Below are 27,935 nucleotides of genomic sequence, written 5' to 3'. Positions count from 1 at the left end.
CATTCTACGTCATCATTATATTACACGACGACTGCTGAAAAATACTACGGAGAAATGGAAGGTGGTCCCACAAAATCCGATATTCAGATGATTTTCAAGCGTCTACGTTCGATTACAACGAATAAAGTAAGTATTTGTGATGTTTCGAGACGATATGATTTAGTTTCTATGATTTCTCTGTTGCACATTTAATGAATTTACAATCAGCAAACGTAGCATATTTTCTCGTTCATGTTGTGTTGTGTGCGTCCCATTGACATTGCATTGTGCAGTCTGATGACATGACAGACTGAGATGAGAGAGAGAGAGAGCATAAATGTGCCGGTGGCCGTGGAAAACGAGCAGATTTTGGGTAGATTCTATAGTAGGCCTATAGGCCTAACGTTAAAAACAGTTGACATAACTCAGCTCATCGTGAATATAGATTAGATCTAGAGATCTGACTTAATCGCCTTGACTTTGACAAATTGTGTGTTTTGGGAGTGACTTGATTTGTAAAAAAAAAAAGTGCTTGTATAAGTTGTAAAACTAAAAGTTGTACTTGTAACAAATGTAAGTTGTAAATGTCACTTGTCAGTTTGACAAGTTCAGCTTTTTGCGCCTTGCTTGGCTTCATCAGCCTCGCCCTCTGCCTCGGGAAGTGTGCCGCGCTGTGAGGAGAGTAATGCACCTAAAGTTAGACGCACCCCTCGACCCCTGGGAACGCTGCATCACTTGTCAAATGTGAGTCGGCAAGAGTTCCATATGCACCCCCACTAAAATTGAAAATAAAAACATGGAGAAGGTTCAGAATAATATATCTAGCCCTAATAGTAATATAGAACATATATGATGGGGGAGTGGAAATACATACCAAAATATGGCTTTATTCCGTCAAATTTCGAGCAGGATCTAGTACGTGTATTGTCCATAGACATCAGTTTATTTAGTCAGTAACTAAAGGGTCTGTGAGTCGTGGACTAGACGAACTATCGGCTGATAATCGTTAAAATACCCCTTCCGGTATCAGTGCTTCTCGCTAGTATAGCGGGAAGAGGTCTTGACTGATAAAACGAGGTGAGTTCGAGTCCCAACTAAGGTAAGCAAGAGTGAAAATATGATAGAAAAATCTGAAGTGAACGAACTGGAAGTCTCAACAATCTTTTGTTATATTTGGTGGGGGTCGCATATATGGAACTCTTTCCCGTGAGTCAGATTTTATTGTACCATGACGCACATGTGTGTCTTAACAATCACGCACCTTTAGTTTACTTAAAAATAAAAAAGTGACACACCAGTTCAAGATTTTGACGAACCATGACCGTCTCCCTAACGCACCTTCGTCAGAGTAAAACGTCAGACTCGGAAGAGTAATGTCTCGCTCTCGTGCGTGCAAGTGATCACCCAGTAAAAAATGTGAGCTTTGAGAAGGAACAATGCGTAGAGGCCATGGCTAGATACGTCGCATGAGAAACTTGTATCATCCATGTGGGCCAAAACATGTATAAAATACAAGAAAAATGTGTAGTAAATTCCAATGCACGCCAAAAGGAGATCTATGAAAAGCTGAAGTGCATTGAGATCTAAGGAGTTTGCATACTGTTTAAATAACTGTTTTGTGAAAAATAAGCGAAACTTTAAAATGTCATAACTTTCTTATTTTACATCCGAATTTCGATGAAATTTTCAGCATTTTTCTAGTTTGATTTTTCTTTGTTTATTCAAATAAACATTTTCCTGGGGAGGACTTGACCTTTAAAAGCCTGGTGACGTGATTTATATGGCGTATCCTGCGGAAATATACCCGTTTGTATCACTGAGGCATCATGACGCACCCAGGTAAAATGACTGACAATGACGCACCCCAATCTTCAAACAGTGACAGTCCAAATGTTTCCAAGAAGGGTACCCTGTATCACTAATTTGTTGGTAAATGACCCTACCATGTCGCACCGTTCCCGTGGCTTGAGGGGTGCGTCTTACAATTGATAGGTGCATAATTACTAGTAACTAATAGTCAATAGCATAAAAGATTAAGTTACTTTCCTGATGCCTACGACCTGGCATTGTTTTTTATCAATGGCACATCACAAAATATTGCTACATCATGTGTGTAATTTACATGTAGTACAAGATCTGGAGCACAATTTCCCGCAGGTGGTAAAATGAAATTTGTTTGAAAATAAATGTTTTTGACAAAATGATGATTGAAATCTGGCTTTCCTTTGTAAAATCCTAGACCAAATTTTTTTTAATCGATTTTTGATGGTCCGTCGCCCTTTTGGCTTGAAACTCTAAATCTACATGATCTAATGGAAACTGATTGCGCGATCGTTAGGTGGATTGCCAACCAGATGAAATGAAATCTATGCAGTGTTTCAATTGTCAATTTAGATTTCTTAAGCCTACACATGCACAATAGAAACACCAAAATGTAGTTACATGCATTTAATTGCATTGTTTGTTTTTTTATTTGAAAAATATTAGATGTATATTTTTAATTGAGAACTCAAATTTTGGCACCCTTCATCCTCAATTCTATTTTTCTTTTATTCATGGTGCCAATTTATGTGTCTCTGCCATTGGCAAGTGTGCTTCTGTGTCACAATGAATGCCAATAATTATGTTCAGTCACTTCAGTTTCACAGTGAGTGCCAAATTTATGTTGGAGTAATTGTTTAGGTATAAGCCAACTATCAGATATTTCTTTAATACGTTTGACTGTATCTCATAATTATTCTATAGGGACGGTGATTTTTACGTAAAAAGAAAATGGTCTTTTCAGTTTCCGAAAACGTGCAATTTCATTTCAAACCTGATCTAAAATGGAAATTCTATCTTGTCATAGAAAATGTGCATGCCAAAAACATGAATTCTATATTACAAAGGTAAATTCTATGAATTGTGACACAAAAGGTAAAGAACCCAAATGGATTCCCACTTTGATTTACCAGTAGGCCTAAATGCAAAATCACAGTCCCTAATTACTAATCTCATTTGTGATAACGATTTCAAAATGAGATAATCAAACAAAACAACCATCCAGGGGTCTTTGTTTAAAAAATGTGTCAAAGGATTCTGAAAGAAATTGTGTAATTGCTGAGAAATAAGCAAAAATAAGCATGACATTTCACTAAAATGTTGGGTATTTTTCCAAGCAACAATCCCTCATGTGCTTATCTGTGATGGTGATCTTCAGTGTGATTGTTTTTTCAGCTCCGATTTTATGATTTAAAGTTCAGTTTATGTAACTGTATCCCATCTAGATCTACATGTAGGATGATTACAATGGATCCTATGGTTTTACAAACTTTCTCATGAAACAGAGGGTCGTGGGTTTGAATCCTAGCCGTGGCATGTTTTCCTTCTGCAAGAAATTTATCCACACTGTGCTGCACTTAACCCAGGTGAGGTAAATGGGTACCGGCAGGAAATAATTCCTCAAAAAGCTGTGTGCACCTGAATCGGTAACCTAGCTTAGCCGGGTAATAATACCAGGGCCCGCTGGGAGAACAGTTTTCGGAACTGAAGTGGCTACCCTGGGTAAATATGCCATTATTATTATTATGAAATACATGTACAGTGTAAGTGTTAGAACTGCTTTCATTTATCTTTATCTTTATTGTTTTCTTGTTGCAGACATGCTTTGACTGCAGTTGTAAAAACCCAACCTGGGCTAGTGTCACGTATGGTGTATTCCTCTGTATAGATTGTTCAGCCACCCACAGATCACTCGGTGTTCATTTAACATTTATCAGGTAATGTATGTGTACGCAATGAATTTCCTGAGGGCAGATTCATAAAGCTGTTCGTATTAAGTTAAGAACAACTTTAAGAACGACTGGTGATCCTTTCTTAAGCGCTAAACCATCGCCAATGAATGTACCATTTACCACAAGAAAGGATCACCAGTCGTTCTTAAAGTCACTCTTAACTAACGAACAGCTTTAGAAACACCCACCTGGTATTGTATTTCAATTTGCTCCACAGTTTTCTACGACTGCAGCAATTTTTTTTACATAGGACAGAACAGAACATAGTTGATTTTTTTTTCTCATAACCAGAAATGCTAATCAAATTTGAGGAGTAAAATTGTTCCCTGATGTGAGAGCTACTTGTATGAGCAAATTGACACATTTTTTTTTGTGTTGCCTTAAAATTTTTTTTTACATAGGACTGTACAGAATATAGTTGATTTTTGTTCTCATAACCAGAAACGCTATTCAAATTTAAGGAGTGACATTGTTCCCTGATGTGAGAGCTACCTGTATGAGCAAATTGACACATTTCTTTGGTATTGCATTTTTTTTTACATACGACTTTACAGAATGTAGTTGAAAGATTTTCTGTCACAACCAGAACTGCTAATCAAATTTGAGGAGTATTGTTCCCTGATGTGAGAGCTACTTGTATGAGCAAATTGACACAAATTTATTTTATGCTGCATTTTTTTTTTACATAGGACTGTACAGAACATAGTTGAAATTTTTTCTTTCAAATCAAATTTGAGGAGTAACATTGTTCTCTGATGTGAGAGTACTGGTATGAGCAAATTGACACAATTTTTTTTAAACATAGGACCGACTGTAAAGACCCTATTTGAAAATTTTCTCTCATAACCAGAAATGCTAATGCTCCTGATGTGAGAGCTACTTGTATTATGAGCTATTGACACAATTTAAATAAAAGCTATAATTACTAGTAGTGTTGTGAAACTTGTAACATTAGTAAATAATTGATATAATGATTTCTGTTTCTATGAGGATGTCAAAAAATAATTTTTGTTTGCTCTTTTGGTTTAATTAGCGCAATGATTCATAATCCTACATGACCTTGAATGTCTGTTTACTACAGTACATGCATATCCATGCTAGAGTTGAGTCCAGAAACATTTCTGTACACTACATTTGCACAACCCTTGAGTGTATTGTACTTCATGCACAGTGTATACTTGTTTTTATACTTTATATGCTATTTGGGTTTCTTTTTTGCTCCCATTGTTATGATGGTTTGTGGTTTACTGGTGAAATATCATGGTATATGTGATATGTGTAAATGATTTACTGTCTTGACTGTGATCTCCTAAAAAATTATTTTCTATGAATATATATTTTCTTACAAATGTGATTAAAATACATGTATAAAAGCCCCTTCATGAAACTGTAAACCTGATTTTATTTCTGTTTTTTATGATTAAGTTTTTATGGGAGGGGGAGGGGGGCTGCGAATGTTTATCCCATACATGTACATGTATGTGATGACAGTGAATAGCTTTTGTCTACATTTTATTAACAACTCATCTTTAGTACATCCGTTTATGTAATATATATCACGCAATGAATGTCCTGTTACTGAGATAATAACCCCCCAAAATGTTTGTTTTGCTTTCATTTTTGCTGTAGATCAACTCAATTAGATACGTCGTGGACATGGCCTCAGTTACGTGCAATGCAAGTTGGAGGCAATGCAAATGCAGTAAGTCATTCTATTCAACCTAGGCTTTGATTTGCTGTCAACCATAGGTTTATCAATGTGTTTTTATTTGGATCATTATTATGTGTTGTTTTGGGATACTTTCAGTTGTGTTTTCTATGTACATGAAAAATGGAAGGTGAAAGATAATTTTTTATTCACATTGATTTTAATATATAAGCCTTGTTTAATCATTGAATTTCGTCCGAGGATCCAGTGTTTCAAAGATGTTTAGAATAAACTCATGTTTGTGTTCAAATGATTCTTTGTTGTAAAAATAAAAATATTTATGCAAAAATGAAACATAAATAAATGCATGGTAGCTAGAAATGCTTGAATGTATAAAAATATCATTCATCATTCTCTGACGCCATTATAGATTGGACACGCATTGCATACACTCCGAGTTGATATACGTCATGACCATATGTCAAACTGCGCAGTTCATTGGCATGAGGGAGTATCGACGCTGAATAACCGATTAAAAGTCTCTCTCAACGAGTACCCCATAGTAGCTGTGTAAATTTGATTTGGATATTGATTTGCTATTTATTCAGGACTCTAGTATGGAATAAGCACTTTGACACACCCTTATAAGTTGGGTCTGGATGATTGACAGATTGTTAATTATGGTTTATATAGATATTTCTATATTAATGCATAATTCATGACATACGAGGTCTGAATATTCATCTGTACTTGTATCAGTGAATTATGCATATGACACTTGCATTCTCTATTCTCTGTTTTCATAGGTCGCTTACTTCAGACAGCATGGAGCTTCGACCAATGACGCTCAAGCTAAGTACAACAGCAGAGCAGCCACGCTCTACAAGTCAAAGATCAAGGAACTCGTAGCAGCCGCCATTAGAAAATATGGCAAAGAGGTAAGTTTCGAAATGGCATGAAGCATGCAAAGTAGGAAAAAAATTATCTTGCATGTTGTAGCACCATTATGGGGAATCCCATACTATTTGTCATTCATATTCATACTTTAAATATTAATGTGTGAGATTTTATCCATTGGTTTTATTTATGGGTTTGTTTGGGGAAGGCACTGTACACTGTTTAAGATGTCCACTAATCGGGAAAGCTATGCTTCTGCCTTATGTCTGCATGCACACATTATGACCCTGTTCTCATTATATTACCTAAAACTATATAGTTTATTGGAAACTGGTTCAGGAAACCTGTTTGGAATATTGCTTTGCTAGCATTCTCATTTGATCATCCGAAAGTGGTCTTCAAAATCACTTCATTCAAAGCGGTTGCTGTTTCGGGAATACTCTTGGTGGGGTGACTTGTTTCATGCAATATTTGAAACTGCAGCGTAGATATTCTGCACACAGTGTGTTGAGTAGCACGCTCAGAATGTGCGAAGATTGCTTCCTGGCGCCTGTTGCATAAAACTTTTTACCTGAGAAAACTCTGGTAAAAACTGAAAACTAAGGTTAGTCTGATTTCTGCCATTGACTTTAACACAGGGCAAAATCTCCGGTAAAAACAACCCTAGTTTTCTCAGGTAAAAAGTTTTATGCAACGGGCCCCAGGAGAACGGTTGTGTCCTCATGTACGCTACAACCAATTTTAGCAAGGCAAAGCGATCTTGAAAACTGCATCGCAAGGTGGTTTTCCAAACAGGTTTGGATGATCGCTTCCAAGACCGCTTTGAGCGTTCTCATTACGCGTTAAACCAGTTTCCACTAAACTAGTTCCTAGTGAACTAGTTTTAGGATGGTAATGAGAATGGGGTTTATAATACATTCACATCAATGAAACCGACTCCAAATCAAAACCAAAACGATATGCCATTAGAAATAATGCAGTAGCTTTGATCGGTATGGGGTTAGTATTATTGGTGTGATGGTAGCATTACTCTCTGTGTTATTGAAAGATAACTTGTCATGGTTTATTTATAATTATATATGTAGATCTGCCTGTGCGGGGGGTATGAATAGGTCCTTGAGTGCACCGGTTCCATGACATTTGCTCCGGTGACAATAGCTTCACTCTAAATTGCACACACTAATGGAATGACCAACTTCAACCCTGGGTTTAACACTATACCCTACCCTAAACCTAACATAAAACCCTTTTGCAACCCTAACGCTACATCTTAGACAAAATTAAGCCCAGAGCAATTGTCGCAGGAGCAAATGTCGTGTCACCAGTGCACCTACTATGTTGGGAGCTGGTAGTACTTCAAACTGCCTTCTGCCTTGAACTTTGATAGGGAGTTGATTATTATTTGCCGAAATCTGATATCATGAAAAGCACTGGAAGTGTATATCTTCAGGGCTAAGCCAATTATACTTCCCAACAGGGAATAATTTGCTTTGCAAAATAGCATTTTTGGTCATAAGAGAAAAGCTCTCAACTAAGGAATGTACAAAAATACAGTCCTATGTAAAAATATGCTTGTAGTGGTGGTTGCAATTCCATGGACATGGCAATATATTTTTTTTTAGGTTGAGTTTAGTTGTCTTGTTAAAAGCCAAAAGTGTATGAACATCATGTAATAGCAATCTGAAATTTGGAAATCTTTGAAAATTAGAGAAAACAAATAAGAGAATGTTTGTTGTATATTATGCAAATAAAACAAGGAAGGAAGGAACAGTAAAGACAGAAATTAACGCAAGTACAATCGTCGTCTTCCCGCAGAAAGGCCGTTAACGTATTTTGGTGCCAAAATTTTTTTTTTTTTAATTGCTGAAATGGAAAAAGCATGTCATGAACTTTCTTCTGGTATCATTCTCAAATCTAAATGTGACGTCATTATGACATAATAAGCAAGAACATTCCCACGTGCTTTAGCACGTAGACGCGTCCTTTCTCTGGGAACAAGACGCTTCTCGTTCAACGTGCGTGCACGCATAGACCGTTTTGCGCTAGCAGCCTTTCTGCGGTCACTGGATCAGCGGATTGCATATTTTTCTTCCCGGAAAAAGGGCGTAAGGTATTCCTTAAGATTAGAAAGCATTTTGAGTGTTTTAAATAAAAAAAAAATATATCAATGAAGAAAACAACTTGCTTTGTCAGAAAGTATGAGAATTAGGATATAATACACTAGCTGCTAAAAGCACAAAAAGAAGGTCAAAATATAATTTGCGTTTTCTTGAAAATGTACTTTTCGCCACTAGCGTACCTACGGGGGAGGGGGGGGCAGACTGCCCCCCCCTGACGAGTCACAACCAATGCAAGGGACATATCCTTGCCCCCCTGACGAGTTACAACTGACTCCCTGGCTCGCTCCTTTTTTTTCTGGTACGAAATCCTTTATTTGTGGTTGACGACCCGTTTTTTTTTTTTTTTTTTTGGCGGACGAATTTGCCCCCCTGTGGAAAATCCTAGGTACGCCACTGCTTTTCGCGCATGTGCGCGTTAACGGCCTTTCTGCGGGAAGGCGACAAATTCCTCTATGCAAGGAGTTGTGTTTGAAACTTTTTTTTTTCATATGATGCATTGATAATACACAAGCATGATAAGAATAACATTAGATAGGAATAAAAGACATAGGCCTGTGATTCGCTCCATCTTTTATTCTGTAGATGGATAGGAGTAAGAAAGAAGATGTATTGAAACGGGTAAGTATATGATGGTATTGGATTGATCCTACTGCTACTATGGTGTTAAAGGGATGGTCCGGGCTGAAAGTATTTATAGCTTAACAAATAGAGTAGAATTCACTTAGCAAATTGCCAAAAATTTCATCAAAATCGGATAACAAATAACAAAGTTATTGAATTTTAAAGTTTAGCAATATTTGGGGAAAACAGTCGTCATGAATATTCATTAGGTGGGCTGATGATGTCACATCTCCACTTGTTCTTTTGTATTTTATTATATGAAATGAGGTTTATTCAAATTTTTTCCTCCAAGAAGTAGAAAAATTGAATTGACAACTGATTTAGTGCATTAGATATTTATTGATGCAACTTATTTCATTATAAGGGAGACATATTATTCACACAAGTATGAAATAATGAAAAAAATTATGATTTTATGTAATACCATAAGAAAACGGAAAGTGGAGATGTGACATCATCAGCCCACCTAATGAATATTCATGACGACTGTTTTAACAAAATATTGCAAAACTTTAAACTTCAATAACTTTATTATTTGTTATCCGATTTTGATGAAATTTTCGGCATTTTGCTCAGTGAATTCTACTCTATGTATTAAGATATAAATATTTTCAGCCTGGACCATCCCTTTAAGGGATAGAGCCAAGTAGGACAAGGCTTAATAACCAGGTCAAAAGGCTGAGAAATGAAATGTGCTGTGGCTGTATATTGTAGTTGATGGGAGACTAATCCCTTTCGCAGAGCGAAATAATAGCAGGGCCCGCTGGGAGAACAGTTTTCGGAACTGAAGTGGCTACCCTGGGTAAATATACTGTTAATATTATTATTATTATTAATCCATCTGCGTCTCTGCTTTCACAGTCATCTGCCAACCTTATGGTCAAACTTGCTTAAGTAAAAATAAACGATGTACTTCCATACAAGCCCTCGTACTAGGTCTAAAGGCAATTTCTGTCATTGAGTTGAGTGCCCATATCATCTCCTGAGTGCTTTTCCAACCTTTGCCACACTTTCCAACAGAACGAATTTAACCTATTGTCTCCTGCAAATGGTAGGTTTTTGTCAAGTAAGATTGAAGTACGAAAGGGTTTTTCCTCCTCTAAGATTTCCTGAAAGAGGGGAATTGAAAAGAAAGACTATCGTTATCCAGACCTTTAAAAAGTAAAAGAATTTTGGTTTTAGGTAACTAATTACCGGTATTAATATTAAAGCAAGGGCACTTTCTTGATGTTAAATATTATAAACAGAAAGGTATAATAAAACCACCATTCCCAAGGTGTTTCTTTACAAAAGGATCAACTCTATTTGGTTTCTTTTGTAGTTGCTAGTAAATAATTAACTATGCAAGCAAAATGGGTCATCTGTAGCTAAGGGTTGGTTGTTGTCTCGACATGTACATGTAAGTCTAAAGCAAGAATAGGAAAACATTTTATTTTGCTTCTAAGAGTTCTTGCTTGCAAGCATTATCCTAGCTTTTTTTCTTTTTTTAAACCAATTTTTAAAGCTTCTTTGATGGTTTTAAAGTGTGGTTTTCATGGGACTTCAAAAGGTTTTGGAAGGATGTGAATATTAAATAATAGCGAAGTCCATTACTTGCATTGCACGGGGAAAAAGTGTGCAAAACATGCTTCTGAACCTGTGCGTAATTTTGGCATGTTTGGTGTGCTTTTGCCGCATAAAATACAAATGTTGGTCTTTGCCATATTTTTACAATCGTATCCTTCGCAGAATGTTGGTGAGCATGGACCGACTTCATTCTTGAACATTCATGGCTAGCATTCTGTTCCCTTGTTGAGTTGTTGTTGTTGATGTTATGCTGATATTTGTTGCATTTTTAGGATTCTTTCAAGACTTTACATGTTCGGGTTGAACCCAAGGTTCTGTTTCATAAAACTTGTAATAAAGTTTGCTAATAGCCAATCAGATGCTCCGATTTCAGTAGATTTTTAAAGTAATTGTATTGCAAGTTTGCTGAAGCATGACCCTCAGTTGTGTCTTTTTTCATGAAGCTTTTTATAAGTTGCAAGTTCAAAATGATTGCATTTGATTATTTTAGCCTAGTGCAATATAAACGTTTCCACAACATGCTCTGACGGCAATTACTCTGATTGAAAATCTGTTTGTTAAGTGAAACATAGAACCTAACCTCCATGACTAAATACATGTAAACCCTAATTCTCATCTCTACATTCTTCTTAACCAAAAACTGTATTACAATCCTAACTCTAACCCTATGCGCTCTGAGATATTAAGACTGGAGCAAATGTTGTGTCACCATATAAACAATCTATAAAGTATGACTGTCTCTATTTGTACATCTATGCATGGATACAGACTATAGCCATACTGTACTAAATTGCACTACCAGTACGTTCATGCTTTTAGTGTGATATTGCAGTCTATGTAAGAATGAGACGTGGCATTTTTAGTAACTTAGCAGTATTGTATTTCAACTCTTGATACACTTGACTTTGCTTTTGATTTTGATTATGTTATTAGGCATTGGTAGTTAGTGATCAATGCAGCTGTGATTGAATAAAAATACTGAATGCATCATAGCTGGGTAGACCAGTAAGCTAGAGAATAAAAATGATCCATATTCATTGCTGTTTAATTTCATCTTGCAAAGTGAATGCAGTCATGAGTCATCCAAACAGAAATAATACTGCAGACCTGCCAACCAGTACGTTTTTGGGGTATTTAGTACGTTTTTGCAACCAAATTTTTTTTTACAAAATCGTAATTTATTGAAAAAAATAATCTCTATATGTCTCTATTTCATAAAACTTACACAAATATGGTTATTAGATCAATGTAATTCCAGGTAACTTGGTTTTTTTTTTCAATCATTTTGTTAAAACCAGGGTGAGATATACACCTATTTAATTTTTTTTTTTTCATCTACAAGAGCAGTGCGCATCTTAGCTTGCATGCAGCTTGTGCGCTGCGATGAGCGAGTGCGCCACACATTTTATTATGAAATACACGTTTTTGGGGAAAAATACACTTTTTCATTCCAGAGGTTGGCAGGTCTGATACTGCTTTGAAGCATGTTCTTGGCACATCAATATTAATGTGGAAATTCATTCATTGTTATCTACTGTATGTGGGCCAACTAATTGATGGAAGCCTGTTGTGATCATGTTTTATTCTTCGACTTGACACTGTCTATTAGCATTTATCTTTCAGTGTTGCATTTTTTTATTTTGCAGTTTATCTGTCGGAAATGAATAGAGATTAATCATGAAAAGAATGCCAAGATATTAACCAATTTGCTTGGAAATTGCCGTAAATATCATGTTTCTACTTGTCACAGCAATTAAAAAATTTTAGTGATAATTTTTTTCTTCTTTTACATAATCCTGGTTGATGATTATGTGCTTCAGACATATCCTGTAGTAAGTCAAGTCCTTGTAGATTATTATTACGCTGGGAATCTGATTCACTCAGTCAATCCAGTGCACAATTTATGCACATTCTCCACTCTCTATGGAGTATTCCAGCCAGTCGCCATGTGAGGCAATCTACGGTGACTTTCATACCCTCCACTCCCTGGGGAAGTATTCCAGCCAGTCACACAAGGCATTCACAATGTTGGGCTGATGCAATGACTTTTACACCCTCCACTCCATGGGGGAGTATTCCAGCCAGTCATTTAAAAAAAAAAAAAAAAAAAAAAAAAAAAAAAAAACAAGTTCACACCTAGTTACCAACAATGCATATAGCATTTCCATTTATTTTAAAGCAGGTAAAAGAGCATTGTAGATTAAATGCCTTGCTCACGGGCATAGCTGCCGCGGCCGAGGATCGAACCCCGGACTTTTTCATGCGTAGTCAGGCGCCTTAGACCACTCGGCCACGGCACCAGTCATGCGGGGCAATCGACAGTGACTTTCACACCCTCCACTCCCTGGGGAAGTATTCCAGCCAGTTACCATATGAGACACTCGATGCTGGGCAATCTACAGTGACTTTCACCTCTTTAATACCATGTTTGCCTTCTTTTGTTCTCACCCAACAGCTTCATCTTGAGGACTTTGTTCAGTCGCCTCAGCAGAAGGAAGTAGATTTCTTTGAGGAGCATGCCGATGAAGCGCCCTCTAACATCACACCCATCCCAGCAGGTACAAGCAATGGAAGGTTATCAAGTAATCCAGAACCGGTCATAGTTCATGCACCAACAGCCTCTCCAAAACCAGGTGAGACATCATTGCTTTACTTAATGATTAATGGCTGAATTCTAATCTTATGCATATATTAGCATAATTTTAATAAAAAATTAATTTTAATGATTTTTTTACAATTCAGTATATAATTTTTGACGTGATCCCATGGTCAATGGCTGATATCAGCGGGGGGGGGGGGGGGGGGGGGAGGAGGGGCTGCTAATGCAATTTCAATATAGCCATAGTGGGCGTTTCATAAAGCTGTTCGTAAGTTTTGACTTAAAGCACAAGTGGTGAATCTTTCTTGCGCTAAATGATCCTTATGTGGCTAACTGATCACTAGAAAGCATGTTCCAGTCGTGGGTTAAGTCATATAGAACTTTATGATCAGCATTATGAAACACCCACCAGGTTATAAAGGGTTAAGGGGAAGTTGTACCTAAAAATGAGTATGTAAAAAAAAAAATCAACATATGAATGATTATTTCTAAACAGTAGATGCTGGTGGGTGTATTTGTTTTAAAAGGGGCAGTCCTTTACTAAAAGACAATCGCGGAATAATTTAGATTTCAACAAATCAATATACTCTGAACACAGAGAAATATAATTGTATATTTAAAACTATTTGTTATATATATATGTATATATATATATATATAGATTCTATTAATTTTTTTCTTACTAAATGCCTTGTGGAGTCGACACCATTAATGTTTTCTCGATGTTTCAATACATCCTTTTATGTTGCAATAAACCCTGTTGCATATCAATGTACCCTTCTCAGCCCCCGAAGAATCAGTAGGTGCACCCAACGTTGAAGCCGCTCTCAGTACGTCGCCCTCTCAGGTCAAAGTAGAACCAAGGAAACCCACTATAGGACAGAGGAAACCTGCAAGCGCAAAGAAAGGGGTAAGATAACGCTAATCTTTATCATCTAGCAATATTCTTAGTATAGATAGCTATACTGCCCAACTTTGGCAAAAGGAAGCAAGTGACACAGTCAAATTTGAGTTATTGTTGTTTCTGAAACACTCTTTGTATGGTGCACGTTCAGGCAAACTTTTGGGAAGGAATGGTTGTTCTATGAAAAGATATTGAAGAAAATATGCTGTTAAATTGCATTGACGCCTGTGTAAATGACGAACACACATTGATCATTTACAACAAATGTAACTTGCTTCCTTTTGCCAAAGTACGGCAGTATAACGCCATCTCAGGGAGAAATGACTGGTTGTAATTGTTAACATATATAGCTGCACCCACACAAAAGCAGTGAGATCTTAATTTAAGCAAGAAGATTGAGGAATCCTTTTTACAGTTCCATTTGATTGATTTTAAAATTTAAGAAAATGTGAAAGTTCTGCTATATAGGGTTTCAATTCTTTAACCAGTTTTGAATTTTAATGTATTTTTTTTTTTTCACAAAGTCTGCGAAACGGATAACTGTGATAACAATATTCCTTCATTGTCAATTTTTAATCCAACAGCTTGGAGTGAGGAAAGGCAAAGGACTTGGAGCTCAGAAGGTCAAAGCAAACTTTGATGATATAGAATCTCAGGCTCAGCAACAGGATAAGATGAGGGAGGAGAACGCTAAGATGGTGGAGCTTCAGAAAGCCAAGACAAAAGAAGAGGAAGAAGCCAGGATGTAAGTCCTGCTCTTAAACTTTGTCTTTCAAAACATTTTGGCCCGACTTCACAAAGGTGGTTTTGAAAACCCATGGTTGAATAAGATGAGGGAGAGTGGACTCATTAATTCAAAACAGTGGACTCATGAATAAATTAGAGTGGATAACCACGGCAACAGGCATCAATTTGGCGCACTGTGACAAAAGCGTGCATCAGCATTGGACATTTTTTTAATATACGCAGTAAATAGGCGTAATTCGTACATGAAATCTGCATAAACCATGGACTCAACCGTGGGTTTTCAAAACCACCTTTGTGAATTCGGGCCTTGGTATTCCTCAACATTGATATTGTATGAACCCAACTATATTAGAAAAGATGAGATTCATTAGTGATATGAAAACATAAAACTTAAATGATTTTAAAATGTCTTGGGTTGTCCTAGGAGTTTCCATGTAAAGATCCAAATGAAAGGTCATCTGATATTCTTTTAGCCTTTTCTGGTGACAATTTTCCAAAATCATTTCAACGAACTCCAACTGATGCTCTCTATGCAAATAATACAGCTGACAGTTTCTTTTAGTTCTTGCAACAATGCAAATTTCTAATGTACGCCCCATAAATGAAAATCTCATTGAATCTACATGTGAGTGACATTTTTAACGGTAATCTCACACAAATATATTTTTAAAATCGTTTTGTGGGGGGGGGGGGGGATTTAAGTCTTCTCTTAATTAATTTTGCTCAAATGTATGTCATCTACATGTATGTTTGAGGTTTACAGTTTGATATCAGTGTTATCAGGAGGTCATCATTTGTATTTCAATGAAATTAAAGGAAATCAACAAAGTTGTTGAATATTCAAAATGTGACCTCTCCTACTTTTGGAACATTTTTAGAATATTAAGTATGCGGGCTTTTCTGTCATGTCAATAGTAAATTGAATATCATATTTAATTTGTGTGACTAGAACTACATCTGGTCAGTAATTTAAATGATGGTAACATCAATCTGATTTCCACCTTTTCGTTCCTTCTCTTTTTTCTTTCCTGTATATGCACGCATACATGATTAAGTCGACAATTTTTTTCACTTCCAAGGGGGATCCACACTTTACAAGCATTTCTTTTAGTGGACACCCCCTCACTTCCATTTATGCTCAATTTTATACTGTTTTTTTTTTTTTTTACGAGATGTTCATCTGTAAAATTGTGTCCGATTTATATTACTTTGTATTATGTTTGAATGGAAATAAAATAAAGAATTGTATTGAATTGAATTAATGAAAGAGCATATCCTTGATAGATGAATTCACCTGTTAATCTCTACTTAAAGAGAAATTCCAGTAGTTGCAGTAAACACTGATTTCATGAGAAAGTCTGTAAAACCAGGCTTAATTGTCAGTATATCATCGAGGATCTAGATCTGTTACAGTTACATAAACTGAACTTTGTGAAATCTTGAAATCTACGCTGAATAATGTTCAGACTGAACTTCCCCAACACAGATAAGTGCACGTGGGACAGTGTATAATTATTGCTTTGAGCGTCAGGCCCGACGCTCTACCCGAATCCTGTGCTTATTTGCTGATTTCTCAGCAATTACACAATTTCTTCCAGAATCCTTTGGCACATGCGTTTTATTTATACAAACAGACACTTTGGTGGTCATTTCATTGGATTCTGTACGAACTCATTTTGATATCGTTACCAAAACTAGCATTTACCTTTAAGCCTCTCTTTTTTGTGATTATGTTTTCAGGGCATCCATGCGTCTCGCCTACAAAGACATGTCAGTCGAGATGAAGAAACAGGAAGAGAAATTGAAGAAAGAGAATCCAAACAAAGCCAAACAAATGGAACGCCTTGGTATGGGTTATACTGGTAGAGGGTAAGTGTGTTCTTTGCAATTTACAATTCATTTTTCTGCCTAGCTAAACATCAGTTTGTAGTTGATGTTATGTCATGTATTGTGGGAAAAATGCTGAGGAAATATAAACTGTTTTCATGTAAGTGTTAAAATTTAATCAGAAATAATAATAATAATTAACATCATTTATATAGAAATTCCAAGGAAAGATTTGAATATATTGATCATAATTGAGTTTGTATGAAGATTGTAAATGAAGACATTGCAGCTCAATCTACACATATTATTGTTTAATTCATGATGAGTAATACCTTTTTTTTGTGTTGGAAACTCTCATCATGTGTTTGAAACTCTCATCATTTCCTTATGTAACACACATTGCTGTTATTGATTTTTCTTTCTGTGCATACATTTACATATACCTCTGTTTTATATTTTGTCTGACATACATATCCACATTGTACTGCACTTAACCCAGGTGAGATGAATGAGTACCTGACAGGAATTTATTCCTTGAAATGCCACCGCGCTGTAATAGGCTGCGGGGCTAAAGCCAGGGTAATAATATCCAAGTCCTTTGGAAGCGCATAGGGACGTTAAGACATAATGTGATATGCGCTATACAAGAACTGCATTGTTATTATTATAACCTATCGTTATGATATGCTATTGCCATTGCAGCACAATTATTATTATTAGTAGTAGTTCATTTCTTGCTGAAGGAAATTACGCCATGGCTGGGATTCAAACCCACGACCCTCTGTTTCAAAGTCAGAAGACTAATCCACTGGGCCACAACGCTCCACTAGGGGTAATATGTGGGTGGGGATATTCAATCGTAGTAATTATTGATATTCATGGTGTTATATATTTTATTCTGATCGCAGTGGAGTTTCACATTCAGCCATGAACGATATGCAGACCATTGAACAGGTCAACCCGGTCAAATCAGGCGGTGGCAGCAGTCGGTCAAGATCTAGGGATTTCTTTGATGATTTTGACTCTGGCTTTTCACGTAGTTCATCTTCTTCCTCATCGAGGTAAGCCAGGGAATAATTTTACTTTCCAAATTTGATTACCATTTCTTGTTTATTTATTTAATTTTCAGGCAAGAAACATGACAGCAATAGAAACATTACAAAAGAAATGTAAAATTGAGCACCAGCCAATGCCTGGGGATCACCTAAAAGAATTGAAAATTCTGTCGAGAGGTTCTCCGCATTGGCTGGTCCCTACATGGAATAACACAAAATAGCAACAAATTCAAACATGTAATTACAATGCTTCTATATAAATTAACCTTCATCGTAATATGAAGAGAGAAACAAAAAACAAGGGTATCGAATGAATATTTTAAGAAAAAATGCAGATTGGGTCAAATCAGGAATTAGTCATTTATCAAATTAGAGACAGAGATGCTAGGTCAATTTATTGAAATTTGAGAGTCTGAAATGAATTGTTGTATATGACATTTGTCACGGTTATGTCCGGGTTTAACAAAAACAAAAACAGCAAAGTAAGTACATATATATAAAAAATGATAATTGTTGTGAAAGAAAAGCTTTCATCCATGCTCTGTACAGTCCTATGTAAAAAATTACTACCCATTTTGTGGAGCTGTCCTAAAAAAATTGTATAACAAATTTCGATGCGATACCAGGAAATTACCCCTGGTAAGCAAAGATTCAGAAATTTTTAAGCAACTGTTGTAAAAACTACAGATATTGTGACCTTTGCTGATAATGTCACATATCTTTTCTTTTGTATTTTATTATATGATATATCAACTTTTCTAGAATTGATTATAAAAAGTATCTGCCATATTAAAGTTAATTGTGGTATTGAATTTGCCGTTCTCTTTCTATGAGTGCTACTTACACATAATAATTCTCTCGTGATAACAGTTTATAGATTGTAACAGAAGAGCAAGCATTCTGGGGATCCTTTGTCAACATTTAGGCCCATATTATGAAGTCGGGTTTAATTTAAACTCAGGTTTAAAGTTGTGGTTTAAGTATTGATAGCCCATTGTTACATAAATCACTAACAGTAGAGATATCATATTTCAGCTCATTTGGCTCTCAAATCTTCATAATCGTCTAGGAAGTGTAAAAAGATGATTCTCTTCACCATCAATGGGTCAGGAAAGAGCACAGTAAACATAAGAAACATACAACTTAATAAAAATTTTGACACTTTTGGCTTCCCATAATTTTAGCACAGAGTTAGACCATGGTCTATAAAGTTAAACCTGACTTCAGAATATGGGCCTTAGCATTTGACAAGTTGTCAGATCTAACAACTTTCCTTGGTTTTAATTGATGGAAAAGCACTCGTAGTATGGTAACTGTAGGATAAAATAGGACTTGTCGGATAAAATGTCTGACAAGTCCTTTCATGAAATGCTAACCTGTTACAAGTATGTACATTCTACCCCCTATATGGGCAACCTTCCTGAAATGTCTCCGCTGTGTGCTTCATATGATTTTTTTCACAGCTTGACTACTAAATGAAGTGAAGTGAAATTTGAGGAAAATAATAATATTAATACATATGATTTATATAGCGTCTTTTCCATTTTGATTAAATGCTCAAGGCGCTTAGAAGAGAGCAAAACATAAAAGTAAAGAGAACTAAGAGAAGTACAAGAAAGGGTAATATTACAAACGAGAAAAAAATGTCTGTCTTCAAAACTAGTACCTACTGGTGAACAAATGCAATTTTAGGTTGCCGTTAAAGGATGTTGCAGAGTTTGAGTTCTTCAGCTCCTGTGGTAGTGAATTCCACAGGGCTGGTCCGGCATGAGCAAAGGCTCGATCGCCCCAGGATTTTTCAGGATGGATGTGCAAAAAGATTTGATATTTAATGGAATTGCCCTTAAGCAACTTGTGTTTTGTATCTTTATTTTTAGAGGTTTCAAGGATTCCAGCACTGCCTCATTCTGGGATGACAAAGACGATAAGAAAACAGATTCCAGCTGGGATATTATCGACAAGAGTGAGACGAGACAAAGCAGTTACGACAGTATCGCCCCTTTAGAATCAAGGTAACCTGCTTAAAAATGTTCATTTGTATATGTGTGCTGATCATGGGGCTAGGTTTCACAAACAGTCAGGTTTTCTTTTAGTGTGTCTTGGGGGCACTGTCTCATAAAACTTGGCATGTATATAACAAATGCTTGAATTCAATGAAATATATTAGTAACAGCCAATCATTATTTGCATTCTCAGTTGCTTGTAAAGAAGCTTACATTTTGTCATTGAAATGGAGTGTTATGAAACAAGGCACAACATTCCCAAGGGGGATTTTAATTATGAGTCAAGTGTCCCGTAAGTCACTCTCAAATTCCTTGTTGCTTGTGAAATTTAACTTTTTTAGCTTTGGGTAGATAGCTCAATGAGGACAAGCATTACTGTGGAGCCAAAAAGGAGCTTAGATAATCAACATATGGGCATTGGCAATTGCAGGAGTTTATATCACAAAAGTGTCACAAAGTTTGAAGTATGGCTTCAAGTCGTGCTTAAGCCCCAATGCACAGAAGATATCTAACATGGAATATAACTACCGGGTAATGAACAATTGCGCGTGTCCCATGGCCTGGGCATGATCTGACCAACATAGTAAAGCTCTATACATGTATACTGCACGCAACTAGGAGTTTGAGAGCAACTTATGTCCCACATTTTTTTGTAAAACACCTTCCAGATCTTGTCTGTTTTCATTCATTGATATATGTGTGGTGTAAATTTCTATGCAAAAGGGGAATGGATACTGATATAATTTGCTTTTTAATCAATGGATTGGGCTGAATGCTTGGCAAAACCTTTGCTTGCTTTATCCTCCCCTCAATCCTTCTCTTTTTTCTATGTTATGCTGTAATGTAAATATTTTTTATGTTACTGTTATTTACTCATCACCTTTCTGTCCTATATTTTTATTCCATCCATTTCTTACTTCTTGTGTCTCTCCACCTCTCTCTCTTTCCTTCTCTCTTTTTATCCTCTCTATTTTCCCCTCTCCGTCTCTGTCTGTTTCTCTCTCTCTCTTTCTTTCTGTATCTCTCTCTCCCCCTCTCCCTTTCTTTCTCTTTCTCTCACCTTCAGTTCTACCCTCTTTCTCCCCAGCTCACTTACTCCTTCCATATCTTTTATTCCAATCCTGTTTTTTCTCCACCATTTATCGACCCGACTGCACCCACAAACTTGAATGGTAGCCCTCCAATACACTTACCAATGTAGCTTTAAAAAATATATATTAAGCATCATCAATCTACCTTTTAGAACTTCAAAAAGCATTTTCATCATACATCTTTCTCTGTAATATTATAGGCCAATTCCATTTTCCATCTGAAAATTTGTATTATTACAGTGTATTATTTAGCTTAAAAAGGAAAAGGTTGGTTGTCCAATCATGTCGATCCAATCAATCGTAACTCTATGGAAATCCATTAGTGTCATCATTTTTTCTACAGGAAATTTGCGCAATCTCCTTAGTAAACAGAGAGAATCACACTGAATCTTCAAGAGAACGATGAACGTATGAATATACATCATAGAAAAAATATTTTGAACAAACATGCATGCATGTTAGATGTTGACGTTGCTGGCTGTCCATAGTTGTGATTGATTGGATCAATCATAATTCTTTGTAAGACGGGGCCCAGATTTGTATTCACTGTTTCATTATTAAGGATGATTTTACACGAGTATACCTGTGAAATTTAAAAAAAAATGTCACTTTGAAAATGTGAGTCGTAGGACGCAATCATCATATAATACATCCAGCTTGTCCGTTACTCATCACAATCTATCAACAAATAGGTCAATGAAATTTGCTATTTGCCTTGCATGCTTTTACAAATTTTTCAGTTGATTAATTATCCTTTGCTTTGCAATTGCACTTCTGGGCCCCGTTGTACAAAGAGTTACGATTGATCCGATCAATCGTAACTCTATGGAAATCCATCAGTGTCATAATTTTTTTCTACAGGAAATTTGCAAAATGTCCTTTGTAATCAAAGGAGAACACCCCAAATTGTCAAGAAATCAATGAATTTATGGATATGCATTCATATCTAGAATTTTTTTTGAACAAACATGCATTTCATATGTTGACTTTGCTGGCTTTCCATAGTTACGATTGATCGGATCAATCGTAACTCTTTGTACAACGGGGCCCTGATTTACATTGTGTGATATTGTTTAAGTAGTAGCAATGAATTATGATTTTAGATTTGGAAAATTAATTGGCTCCTTCCTTGCAATTTTATTTGGACTATTAATAAAACTCCAAAGCAAGAGAAAATTGTTTATATGCTGCAGCATGTGCAAGAACATAAACACAATGGCCCGTATTCTGAAGTCGGGTTTAACTTAGACTCAGGTTTAAAGTTGTGGTTTAAGTATGGACAGCCAATTGTTACATAATCACTAACAGTAGAGATATCATACTTTCAGCTCATTCGGCTCTCAAATCATTCATAATTGTGTAGGAAGTATAAATAGATGATTGTCTTCACCATCGATGAATCGGGAAAGAGCACAGTAAACATAAGAAACATACAACTTAATAAAAATTTTTGTACTTTTGGCTTCCCATACTTAAACCACAACTTTAAACCTGAGTCTAAGTTAAACCCGACTTCAGAATACGGGCCATAGTGATAAACCAACGCGTAACTGTGGTTTTTACAGGGTTCACTAATGTTTGCGAAAGACATGAATTGTATTAAAAATGGCAAAGTCAACAGTCGCATTTTATGCAGCAAAGGTGCACCACAAGCTTGGGAAGCTTTGCCAATTTTAGAGAGAGTTGCTTTTGTTCAGTGCAAATTTAAAAACATTTAAAAACTTGCGATGCTTCGGCATCCTTGGACACTATTTCTTCTTGGTAATTTTTGCAACCATTGCTGAAAAGCTCTTTTCACATGCGTAAGACCTTAGAAAATGGGTTGTTCCTCCGACAACTCTTTGCAAAGTCTTCGTTTGTCTCACTCAAGCTGCGACGTTTGCACAAGATTCGCACAAATATTTAGGTTGTGATTATTTGAACAACGTTATTCGCATTTTATTTCCATATGTTAACTGGCTGTAGTTTATCAATGGTACACACGGCATTTGCACAAACTTCATGAGAATTTCGCAAGAATAGTTTTAGGACTCCATTGTCACCATGGATTCAGAAGAATACTTCTTCGAATGTGAACTTTGCCATTTTTCTTACATTTGCGTCCTTCACAAAACAGCAGTGAGCCCCGTGAAAACTGCGCTTTAGGGCTGAATCGGTCCAGATTCTTATGATAAACATGAATTAATAAAGGGATTGAGCTGTTTCAGATTCTTGGTGATTGATTGAAACTAAGTCTGTGTGTATAAATTTTGGAACATTACCTTAGGACCAAATCCACGCCCAGAAAGACGGAGTATGACTCTGGAGCGTCGTCAGGCGAAGCCTTGAAGCGTTTCGCGAACGCAAAGAGCATCTCATCAGACCAATTCTTCGACCAGGAGAAGAATGCTGATGTAAGCATACGCTAATTTCTTCATTGAAAAAAAATGCAAAAACATTCTGACAAATTTTGACTGACATTTCTTTCTAATCTCATTCGTCTCATTGGAATGGTTTGGTCAAACGATTTTGAGTGCTATATAAACATGGTTTATTTCCAGTTCGTCTAATGCCAATTCGTCCAATGGCCAATTCGTCTACTGTCATTTGGTCTACCATCAGTTTGTCCACTATCCACATGGTCCAGTTGCCATTCTTCCACTCACCATTCCGTCTAATAACCAGTTGGTCAATAGCCAGTTAGTCCATATACCATTTGGTCTAATTGGACGAAGTGTTAATCCTGCAAAATGAATGAAATGAAATGGATATTAGACCAACTGGTTATGAGACGAAATGGTCATAGACGAAATGGTGAGTAGACGAAGTGATGATTGGACCAAATGGTTGTTATCTAAGATGAAATGTTGATAGATGGAATGGCATTAGACTAAATGAATGTAGACCATGCGGTGAGTGGCAGTAAACGTATTGGCAGTTTACCAACATGATACCTGAGGCCCTGTAACATAAAGCTTAGTGATTGATATTAGGCTGGTCTCTACGATTGATTGCATTGATTATTGTGTACGATCAATCATAAACCCACAGTCAATCGCTAAGTTTTATGTAATCGGGTCTCGTGCGATTCTTGGCATGGAAAATGGAACTGAAGCCTTCTTCCTATTCTGAAGGCAGTGCAGCCTTGATATTCCAGTTCTGTTTCTTATCTATGATTTATGCAGTTTCTTTGCAAACTTTGAGAATGCCTTGCTATGTTTGATTTTTATTATTTTTTCTTTATTTTTTTAGCTATCAGATAATGCAACTTGAAATCCAGGTTGGATTGCCCTATAAAAATTACGATATTTTTGTGTGTGTGGCATCTATCGTTTTGTTAAGAAAAATCAACTGTTGGTGCAACAGTATTACAGGTGTACTACTTTTTTTTTTTTTTTTTTTTCCTGGGGGGGGGGGGGGTGTTCTGTCAAAGAGTAAATATATCAAAAATATGTGTTACAAGGAGGGAACTAATTATGAACATCAGGCACAAGCATACCTGGGAGGTATGGAGTAAAATTCACAGAGCAAAATGCTGAAAATTTCATCAAAATCGGAACAATTTGCATTTACAACTGATTAAGTGCATTAGTTTTTTATTGCCGCAACTTATTTCATCATTATGGAGACACGTCATTTACACATGTATGAAAAAATGAAACCATTATGATTTCATGTAATAACATATGAAAAAGGAAAGTGGGGATGTGACATCATCAGCCCACCTAATGAATATTTGTGATGATGTGCATATTACTGTTTTCACGAAATATTGATAAACTTTAAAATTCAATAACTTTGTTATTTGTTTTCCGATTTTGATGACGTTTTCAGCATTTTGCTCTGTGAATTTTACCCTATTTACAGTAGACATAAATATTTTTCAGCCCGGACCATCCCGTTAATACCCATAGTGAAATAACAGGTATATTAAATCATGGTTTTACCCTGGAACACTTAACATAGATCGGCGATCATTATGGCTGCTAGAAGGTTGTAGCAATCAAACAAATAGTTCACTTGGCTATCGATGGGTGAATGAATTAAAATCATGGTTGACCCAGGCATACCTAATATGGGTTTTAGTGATCATCAAATGCTGAGTGAAAGAACATTATGAAGCAGTCAAACAAAGCCTCCATCAGCTTAAACTAACACAATATTCATTTGAATTACCCTCGTATACTCTCATGCATCATCAATGTACAAGTGCACAGTTGTCCGCGAGGTCATCTAATTACAATATTTAGCAAAACTGTTCATGAATTACAAATGCATTTATTTTATCAGATGCCGGTAGAATATGTACCATTTTATTGCATAAAAATTAAATACCGGTACTCATAATTGTGGAATTTCTTTCGATACCCAGGAAGGATGTCGTGAGACACATTATCCTTAAATCCATTAAGTAATGCTCAGCCAATCAGATGCAAGGATTTCAGTAGCTTATAACAATTACCAGTGAAAAATCACCGATGGGATGCTTGGTGAAACACTCCCTGAGATTTGCCATGAAGCATTTTACACCGAGATGGCAATTTCAATTCAGGTGCCCAAAGTAATTGAAACTTGCTCAGGGTATTACTCCTCACTTTCCTCATTATACAAATGATCTATGAAAATTTAAAATCTTATAAGGATTTTCATTTGAATTGCATAACTAATTTGGAAGAAGAGATATACCGGTACATTTATTTTGGGACATCAATTTAAATTATAAGAGATTTGTTTCCTAGTCCATAATATTAATATGATTTAATGGAAATTTCAACCTACTTCAGTATTATAGATTTATTATGACAATGAAAAGAGTTTGACTTTTGCTAGGTGTTTAGAGTGTCCTGCATTACTTAATTTTATTAAATAATATACTCACCCCCCCCCCCCCCCGTCCCCATCTCCCTCTCAATGCATCGTGAATGTATTATGTGACTGTCATTATTTTCAATACAGATTGCATTGGTTCTATCTATTTTTTATTTTACAGCAGCATGGCCCCATCTTACAAAGAGTTACAATTGATCCAATCAATCGTAACTCTATGGAAATCCATCGTGGTCATAAATTTTTCTACAGGAAATGTGCAAAATGACCTTTGTAAACAAAGGAGAACACACCGAACTGTCAAGAAATCAATGAATTTATGGATATACATTCATATCTAGAAAAAAGTTTGAGCAAACATGCATTAAATATGTTGACTTTGCTGGCTTTCCATAGTTGCGATTGATCGGATCAATCGCAACTCTTTGTAAGACGGGCCCCCATGATGATCTCTGCATGATAGAAGCATTTAAAATATATATATTTGAAATTCCAGTATCTCAAATCCAGAAAGTTGGGTTGGGGAAGGGAGGGGGGGGGGGGGCTTTCATGAAACATCACAAAGTGATTTTCATCGACAGATTTAGTCTCTGCCAATCAGATACACTTGAGGATTTTAGTAGATTACAACAGTCATCAGTAAAATTACAGTTAAGTGTTACTTAACATACTTGACCTGTTGATTTGCATTTTCCTTATCCCCCTCCTTCCCCGTGTCCCCCTTTTGTCTTTAAAAAAAATTCTCATTCTATTTCTATATTAATAAGGGGTCATTTCATAAAGCTGTTTGTGAGTTATGAATAATTTTGCGAATGACTGGTGATCCTTTCTCATGGTGAAGGATGTATACGCAAAATTATCATTGCTATTATTAAGCTCTAGAGAATGGGTCACCAGTCACTTACAGCTTCATGAAGCCCCCACCCAGACTCTTTTCACTACAGAATTTTAATGATTTGGCGGCCGTAACACAAAGCTTAGCAATGATTGTAGAACATTTTCATACAATTGATTCCATTGACTGCAATGCACAATCAATCGTGAAAATCAAGCTTAAGGTTAATCGCTACCCTTTGTGTTACAGGACCCGTGAAGCTGTTCGTAAGTTACGAGCGACTCTGCGACGACTGGTGACCATTTCGTAGAAATGTAATCATTACCATTGGAAATCCGGTGTGAATCATTTACCAAGAGAAAGGATCACCAGTCATTTGTGAAGCCCCTCCTAACTTACGAAAAGCTATATGACTACCCACCTGTTCTTATTGAATAAGTTGAAATGGGATATCAAGCCAAATTTTGTTGCTCAATCTCAAATTTTTTCTCTCAATCTCTCATATAGCATGAGAACCAGTCTGGCCGGTTCTCAAACTCGCAATCCATATCAAGCGACGACTTCTTCGGGAGGCCAGCGACGAGGGGGCCCTCCGGGGCTGATCTGGGGGCCATAAAGGACGGCATGAAGGACGGCGTCAATCAGGTCGCCGGCAAGCTGTCCCGTATGGCCAACGGGCTCGTCAACTCTATACAGGTCGGTGTACTATTTCACGCTTTGACCCATATTCTGAACTGTGGGAACTGTTGCTATTTTCTTGTTCCTTTTGTCATCTATCATATTAATGTATGGATAGCAAAGCCATGTACAATATCTGTGATGAGATTGTTTTTTGGATGATGAAGATCAAGTTCAAGTTCCAATTTTTATTTAGGGGTCACAACTATGGTAGCTTTGGCATTTGGTAACTTTCATGGAAACCTTGATTATGATTGGCTTCTGAGTTTTGTTACCATGGTTTTTGCCATGATAGTTGCCAAAATCTTAAACTTACACCGAGTAAGGACATACTCTTATTGAAACAAATGCAAGAATTAATGGTTTGCTAAATGGAGTTAGAATTCTGAAAGCTTCAGCATTTCTACATTTATCACTACTTCTTAATCTTCATATTTTACAATATCATGATTGTGATTAAATATTCTATTGTTTTGTTTGCTTGTTTTTTCAGGATCATTATGGATATTGATAACAACATGTCTAGTATAGTATACCCCATCCAAGTGTCTTTATGCTCCATTCAAAACCATATAATAACGGATCATCAACTGAAATCTCCAAACATCATCAAGTCCTCTAACACAAAGCCTAGCGACTGGTCTTACAATTGATTTTTATGACTGATTGCACATGATGATCAATTATATCAGTTGTAGAAATTGGTCCTACGATAAATTGCTAAGTGTAACTGGGTCCCAGGACTTGTGCAGCAAACCAGTTTATTAATCTGACGTACTCGTGGGC

The 27,935-nt window shown here is 36.4% G+C and overlaps 1 protein-coding gene across 2 annotated transcripts; it reads left to right on the top strand.

The window, feature by feature from the left end:
* On the top strand, positions 1 to 27,935 carry LOC129282906 (ADP-ribosylation factor GTPase-activating protein 2-like). 2 transcript variants are annotated; one of them, XM_064115106.1, is made up of 13 exons: positions 1 to 126; positions 3,619 to 3,737; positions 5,382 to 5,454; positions 6,207 to 6,338; positions 13,060 to 13,237; positions 13,989 to 14,113; positions 14,692 to 14,852; positions 16,595 to 16,723; positions 17,590 to 17,742; positions 19,614 to 19,748; positions 23,097 to 23,223; positions 26,979 to 27,167; positions 27,643 to 27,935. In XM_064115106.1, the coding sequence occupies exons 1-13, from the start codon at positions 55 to 57 to the stop codon at positions 27,658 to 27,660; spliced, it is 1,611 nt and encodes a 536-aa protein (XP_063971176.1). In that variant the 5' UTR covers positions 1 to 54; the 3' UTR covers positions 27,661 to 27,935. The 2 variants fall into 2 exon arrangements, with proteins under 2 accessions (XP_063971176.1, XP_063971177.1); XM_064115107.1 differs by lacking the exons at positions 23,097 to 23,223; positions 27,643 to 27,935.

The sequence above is a fragment of the Lytechinus pictus genome, unplaced genomic scaffold (genome assembly GCF_037042905.1).
Source record: "Lytechinus pictus isolate F3 Inbred unplaced genomic scaffold, Lp3.0 scaffold_20, whole genome shotgun sequence".
NCBI lineage: Eukaryota > Metazoa > Echinodermata > Echinoidea > Temnopleuroida > Toxopneustidae > Lytechinus > Lytechinus pictus.
This window is presented reverse-complemented; position numbering and strand designations above follow the sequence as displayed.

Excerpts from the sequence above, each read along its gene's own strand:
- LOC129282906 (XM_064115106.1), top strand. The coding sequence starts at position 55 with ATGGAAGGTGGTCCCACAAAATCCGATATTCAGATGATTTTCAAGCGT. Across the intron at positions 3,738-5,381 it reads GTTCATTTAACATTTATCAG|ATCAACTCAATTAGATACGT; the intron begins GTAATGTATGTG and ends TTTTTGCTGTAG. Across the intron at positions 13,238-13,988 it reads AACAGCCTCTCCAAAACCAG|CCCCCGAAGAATCAGTAGGT; the intron begins GTGAGACATCAT and ends TACCCTTCTCAG.